Below are 7,485 nucleotides of genomic sequence, written 5' to 3' on the forward strand. Positions count from 1 at the left end.
TACGAATCATGTATGAATACTAATACTGTATGAATCATGTATTGATACTAATACTGTATGAATCATGTATTAATACTAATACTGTATGAATCATGTATTAATACTAATACTGTATGAATCATGTATTAATACTAATACTGTATGAATCATGTATGAATACTAATACTGTACGAATCATGTATTAATACTGATACTGTATGAATCATGTATTAATACTGATACTTTACTAATACTGTATGAATCATGTATGAATACTAATACTGTATGAATCATGTATTAATACTAATACTGTACGAATCATGTATTAATACTAATACTGTACGAATCATGTATGAATACTAATACTGTATGAATCATGTATTAATACTGCTACTTTACTAATACTATACAAATCATGTATGAATACTAATACTGTATGAATCATGTATTAATACTGATACTTTACTAATACTATACAAATCATGTATTAATACTAATACTGTATGAATCATGTATGAATACTAATACTGTATGAATCATGTATGAATACTAATACTGTACGAATCATGTATTAATACTGATACTGTATGAATCATGTATTAATACTGATACTTTACTAATACTGTATGAATCATGTATGAATACTAATACTGTATGAATCATGTATTAATACTAATACTGTACGAATCATGTATTAATACTAATACTGTACGAATCATGTATGAATACTAATACTGTATGAATCATGTATTAATACTGATACTTTACTAATACTATACAAATCATGTATGAATACTAATACTGTATGAATCATGTATTAATACTAATACTGTATGAATCATGTATTAATACTAATACTGTATGAATCATGTATTAATACTAATACTGTATGAATCATGTATTAATACTAATACTGTATGAATCATGTATTAATATTAATATTGTATGAATCATGTATTAATACTAATACTGTATGAATCATGTATGAATAGTAATACTGTATGAATCATGTATTAATACTAATACTGTATGAATCATGTATTAATACTAATACTGTATGAATCATGTATGAATACTAATACTGTATGAATCATGTATTAATACTAATACTGTATGAATCATGTATGAATACTAATACTGTATGAATCATGTATGAATACTAATACTGTATGAATCATGTATTAATACTGATACTGTACGAATCATGTATCAATACTTTACTAATACAGTATGAATTTATGTATGAATACCAATACTATACTAATACTGTATGAATACTGTACACATACTAATACTGCATGAATAATATATGCATACTAATACTGTATGAATACTGTACACATACTACTACTGTACGGATACTGTACATGTACTGTAACTATACTACAACTGTACTAAATATGACTTTCTGGTTGTATCGTAGATGTTGACAACGATCGTTGTGACCAGTACACGGACTGCTACAGCTGTACAGCCAATACTAACGGCTGCCAGTGGTGTGCTGTTCAGTGTGTCTCCGTAAGCTCCAACTGTACGTCCGTCACGGTAAGAATGGCCAATGGGCTGCACTCATTATCATTACATTATAGGACTTTACATGTAGATTTACATGGACTTTACACAATGTCTCTTTGTTGCATAATTCCAGTAAATTACCAGGGTTTTCAGAAATGGGAAGGTTCCTGGAATCAGGAGGGAGTAAGCAGGAAATACTTGTGTTATTAATATGTATGACATGTCTTCCTATCCCAGGGGGCCATAGTGGAGTATGATGTCTGTCCTAAAGACAACCCGTCATATGTCTGCAATAAGAAGACCAGCTGTAAGAGTTGTGGGGTGGACCAGAACTGCCAGTGGGAACCTCGAAACCAGGAGTGCATCGCTCTACCAGGTGAGAACCCCAAAGAACAGAAGTGTATATGCTTACCTGGTAACCTAGAAAACAACTGGTAAGAACCCAGGAACCAGAAGTGTATCTCTCTGCCTGGTAAGAAACCAGAAGTGTATCTCTCTACCTGGTAATACTAAACATTTTCTTAAAAGTACTGTACATCTCTCATCAAAGCTGTACTGGTTTGCTAGTGTTTAACAGTATACTGTGCTGTGCAGGGATGTGATACTTCCTAATGAATTAATCAGGGATTCCTGATTGTCTTAGATGTGTCCTCCATTTACAGACAGAGCCTTCAGAAAGTATTCACACTCCTTGACTTTTTCAAAATGTTGTTGTGTTATTGTTTTGTGTCCCTGATCTACACTCTACCCCATAATGCCAAAGTGGAATTTTATTTTTTTGAAATTAATAAAAAATGAAAAGCTGAAAAGGTCTTGAGTCAATAGGTATTTATTCCCTTTGTTATGGCATAAATAAGTTTAGGAGTAAAAATGTGCTTAACAAACGTACAAATTAGCATGGACTCATTCCGTGGTTAATAATATAGATACGTTTTTCCCCTTTGTACTTTTACCCCATTTCTGTGATGTTTATTTGGTAGTTAGCATATTGTATTGGTCACATGGTTAGCATATGTTAATGCAAGTATAGCAAAATGCTTGTGCTTCTAGTTTATGAAAATGCAGTAATATCCATCAATTCCCCAACAACTACCTAATGTCCTGATCAGTTGGTGTTAGTCCTGTCCAATCGCTAGAGCTGTTGCGGTGACCATATTACCGCCACACACGAGTCATGAAGGCAGTCAAATTCCACATGACTGTTTAGTCACGGTAATTAGGTTTCTCCAAGCTCTGACGCTGCTGATGGTCATTAAGTCTACCAAACATGCTAACTGCCTGGTACTCAGTACTCTATTGTCCTTCTAATCACTCTGACATCAATGCAAATGAAATGGAAAATCTAATCAAACACCTCATGAGAGCCCATGAGCTCATGTTGCACAACATTTCTATAGGTTATGCAATTTGGGGATAAAACAGACTGATGGCCTCTATTAAAAAGAGGAGGATCCAATCAGCTTTCTATAGGCTAACCCTACTATATTTCTTTTAAACTGTCCTAATATTAAGCATTAAGCAAAATCTTTGAAGAAAACCTGGTTGTCTGCTTTCCAACAGACACTGGGAGAAGAAAATCAATGGCAATACTTGACATTGTCGGTCTAGCATCAACATTCAATTTGACAGAGCTTGAAGAATTTTGAAAAGAATAATGGGCAAATATTGTACAATCCAGGTGTGCAAAGCTCTTAGACTTACACAGAAAGACTCACAGCTGTAATCACTGCCAAAGGTGATTTTAAAAAGTATTGACTCAGGTGTGAATGCTGATGTAAATTGGATATTTTGGTATTTAGATTTCAATAAATGTGCAAACATTTCTAAAAACATGTTTTCACTTTGTCATTATGGGGTATTGTGTGTAGATGGGTGAACATTTTGAATGAAATCTGTAACACAAAAAAATGTGGAATAAATTAAGGGGTATGAATGAATACATTCTGAAGGCACCACATGTACCATAGAAAATGGTTGATTTTTTTTATTTTCTACAGATGTGTATGTTGCCCTGATAAGTTGGTGTTAGATGTTTTAAAGGGATACTTTGGGATGTTGGCAATGAGGGCCTTAATCTACTTCCCCATAGTCATGCTAGTAGATACCCATAGACATCAAATCAAATCAAATTTATTTATATAGCCCTTCGTACATCAGCTGATATCTCAAAGTGCTGTACAGAAACCCAGCCTAAAACCCCAAACAGCAAGCAATGCAGGTGTAGAAGCACGGTGGCTAGGAAAAACTCCCTAGAAAGGCCAAAACCTAGGAAGAAACCTAGAGAGGAACCAGGCTATGTGGGGTGGCCAGTCCTCTGGGAATGACTTCCAGTCATTGGCTCGCAAAACTACTTGTAACTTCCTTCATACTGGACACAGAGACATGAACATGGTATCCATGAGTTCATCTGACTGGGGAACTAGATGAAGGGCCTCATTGACAAAATCCACAAGGTTTCCCTTTAACGGTCCTGTCCTGTTCTTCTTGCAGAGAACCTTTCTTTCTATAGACATCTATCTGTCTTTATAATATATCAAAATGTATCTTTCTCCCTCCAGAGAATATTTGTGGTGAGAGTTGGCACCTGGTGGGTAACTCTTGTCTGAAGTTCATCACAGCAAAGGACTCGTACGACAACGCCAAGCTGACCTGTCGGGGTCACAACGCCGTCCTGGCCTCGTTGACCAATCAGAAGAAGGTGGACTTCGTCCTAAAAGAGCTGCAGATCATGAATGTTCTGGTGAGCAAGGTCACTATAGTTCCAATATATTACAACATATATAGAAAGGTCACTTTAGTTACAATATATTAGAACATACAGTGGGGCAAAAAAGTATTTAGTCAGCCACCAATTGTGCAAGTTCTCCCACTTAAAAAGATGAGAGAGGCCTGTAATTTTCATCATAGGTACACTTCAACTATGACAGACAAAATGAAAAAAAAAATCCAGAAAATCACATTGTAGGATTTTTTTATGAATTTATTTGCAAACTATGGTGGAAAATAAGTATTTGGTCAATAACAAAAGTTTATCTCAATAATTTGTTATATACCCTTTGTTGGCAATGACAGAGGTCAAACGTTTTCTGTAAGTCTTCACAAGGTTTTCACACACTGTTGCTGGTATTTTGGCCCATTCCTCCATGCAGATCTCCTCTAGAGTAGTGATGTTTTGGGGGCGTTGCTGGGCAACACGGACTTTCAACTCCCTCCAAAGATTTTCTATGGGGTTGAGATCTGGAGACTGGCTACTCCATGACCTTGAAATGCTTGAAATGCTTGTTACGAAGCCACTCCTTCGTTGCCCGGGCGGTGTGTTTGGGATCATTGTCATGCTGAAAGACCCAGCCACGTTTCATCTTCAATGCCCTTGCTGATGGAAGGAGCTTTTCACTCAAAATCTCACGATAAATCTCAGATAAAAAAACACAGCCATTTTTCCAGCCAAAGATTGGAGTCACAAAAAGCAGAAATATAGATAAAATTAATCACTAACCTTTGATGATCTTCATCAGATGACACTCATAGGACATCATGTTACACAATACATGTATGTTTTGTTCGATAATGTGCATATTTATATCCAAAAATCTCATTGGCGCCTTATGTGCAGAACTGTTTTGATTCCAAAACATCCGTTGATTTTGCAGAAATACTCACAGATTTTTTAAAAACTTGACGGAAAAAGCATAATCTGAAAACGGCGCTCAGAACCCAAAAGAGCCAGAGGAATATTTTGGAATCAACAAAGTTAGAATAAACACCATAAATATTCACTTACCTTTGATGATCTTCATCAGAAGGCAAATTACTGATTTGTTCCATCATTTATGTCCAAATAGCCACTTGTTGTTAGCGTGTTCAGCCCAGTAATCCATCTTGAGGCGCAGGCACTTCATCCAGACAAAAACTTGAAAAGTTCCGTTATAGTCCTTTAGAAACATGTCAAACGATGTATGGAATCAATCGTTAGGATGTTTTTAACATAAAACATCAATAATGTTCCAACCGGAGATTTCCTTTGTCTTCAGAAAAGCACTGGAACGCAAGGTAACTCTGTCGGGAGCCCGCGTCATGAGACCAAATCTCTCTGCCAGACCACTGACTCAGAGGTCTCATGAGCCCCTCCTTTATAGTAGAATCCTCATTCAAGTTTCAAAAAACGGTTGACATCTAGTGGAAGCCGTAGGAAGTGTAACTTTATCCATATCTCAATGTGTATTTGGTAGGCCAAGCTTAAAAAAAAAAGGTTTTCGCCTGCCATATGAGTTCTGTTATACTCACAGACATCATTCAAACAGTTTTAGAAACTTCAGAGTGTTTTCTATCCAATACTAATAATAATATGCATATATTAGCATCTGGGACAGAGTAGGAGGCAGTTCACTTTGGGCACGCTATTAATTCAAAAGTGAAAATGCTGCCCCCTATCCCAAATAAGTTAACCACCTGAGGACCTCTACAGTTAGTTAACCATCCGGAAAAAAAGGTTAACACCATAGTACCCTCCAAACTCGTCATTAAGCTCGAGACCCTGGGTCTCAACCCCGCCCGGTTCGACTGGGTCCTGGACTTCCTGACGGCCACCCCCAGGTGGTGAGGGTAGGTAACAACATCTCCACCCCGCTGATCCTCAACACTGGGGCCCCACAAGGGTGCATTCTCAACCCTCTCTTGTACTCCACTATAATTGAGAATTTCAATAAGCATTTCTCTACGGCTACAGACCTATATATATCCTACCCTGTCTTTCTAAGGTCTTCGAAAGCCAAGTTAACAAACAGATTACCGACCATTTCGAACCCCACCGTACCTTCTCAGCTATGCAATCTGGTTTCAGAGCTGGTCATGGGTGCACCTCAGCCACGCTCAAGGTCCTAAACGATATCAGAACCGGCATCGATAAAAGACATTACTGTGCAGCCGTATTCATCGACCTGGCCAAGGCTTTCGACTCTGTCAATCACCACATCCTTATAGGCAGACTCCACAGCCTTGGTTTCTCATGTATTTATTAATCTTGCTCCTTTGCACCCCAGTATCTCTACCTGCACATTCATCTTCTGCCGATCTACCATTCCAGTGTTTAATTGCTATATTGTAATTACTTCACCACCATGGCCTATTTATTTCCTTATCTTACCTCATTTGCACTCACTGTATATAGACTTTTTGTTTTCTTTTGTTCTACTGTATTATTGACTGTATGTTTTGTTTATTCCATGTGTAACTCTGTGTTGTTGTATGTGTCAAATTGCTGTGCTTTATCTTGGCCAGGTCGCAGTTGCAAATGAGAACTTGTTTTCAACTTGCCTACCTGGTTAAATAAAGGTGAAATAAATAAAATATATATTTTTTAAAGAAACTCCCTGATCACCCACGACTGCGTGGCCAACTCAATCATCAAGTTTGCAGACAACACTACAGTAGTGGTAGGCTTCATTACCAACAATGACGAGACGGCCTACAGGGAGGAGGTGAGGGCCCTCGGAGTGTGGTGTCAGGAAAATAACCTCACACTCAACGTCAACAAAACAAAGGAGATGATCATGGACTTCAGGAAACAGCAGAGGGAGCACCCCCCTATCCACATCAACGGGACAGTAGTGGAGAGGGTGGAAAGTTTTTAAGTTCCTCGGCCTCCACATCACGGACAAACTGAATTGGTCCACCCACACAGACAGCATTGTGAAGAAGGCGCAGCAGCGCCTCTTCAACCTCAGGAGGCTTAAGAGATTTGGCTTGTCACCTAAAACACTCACAAACTTTGACAGATGCACAATCGAGAGCATCCTGTCGGGCTGTATCACCGCCTGGTACAGCAACTGCTCCGCCCACAACCGTAAGGCTCTCCAGAGGGTAGTGAGGTCTGCACAACGCATCACCGGGGGCAAACTACCTGCCCTCCAGGACACCTACACCACCCGATGTCACAGGAAGGCCATAAAGATCATCAAGGACAACAACCACCCGAGCCACTGCCTGTTCACC

The 7,485-nt window shown here is 38.2% G+C and overlaps 1 protein-coding gene across 18 annotated transcripts in view; it reads left to right on the forward strand.

The window, feature by feature from the left end:
- LOC110498653 (attractin) overlaps window positions 1-7,485 on the forward strand; it is a 281,518-nt gene that overhangs the window by 121,566 nt on the left and 152,467 nt on the right. For 9 of the 18 annotated variants that reach the window (XM_090211734.1, XM_090211740.1, XM_090211735.1 and 6 more), the window contains exons 13-15: window positions 1,403-1,524; window positions 1,732-1,870; window positions 4,053-4,243. In XM_090211734.1, the coding sequence (XP_090067860.1) occupies window positions 1,403-1,524; window positions 1,732-1,870; window positions 4,053-4,243 (452 nt within the window). The remainder of the gene's footprint in view (window positions 1-1,402; window positions 1,525-1,731; window positions 1,871-4,052; window positions 4,244-7,485) is intronic. The other 9 variants (XM_090211739.1, XM_090211746.1, XM_090211741.1 and 6 more) reach the window with 1 other exon arrangement.

The sequence above is a fragment of the Oncorhynchus mykiss genome, chromosome 19, assembly GCF_057628025.1.
Source record: "Oncorhynchus mykiss isolate SJ-2025 chromosome 19, ASM5762802v1, whole genome shotgun sequence".
NCBI classification, from domain to species: domain Eukaryota; kingdom Metazoa; phylum Chordata; class Actinopteri; order Salmoniformes; family Salmonidae; genus Oncorhynchus; species Oncorhynchus mykiss.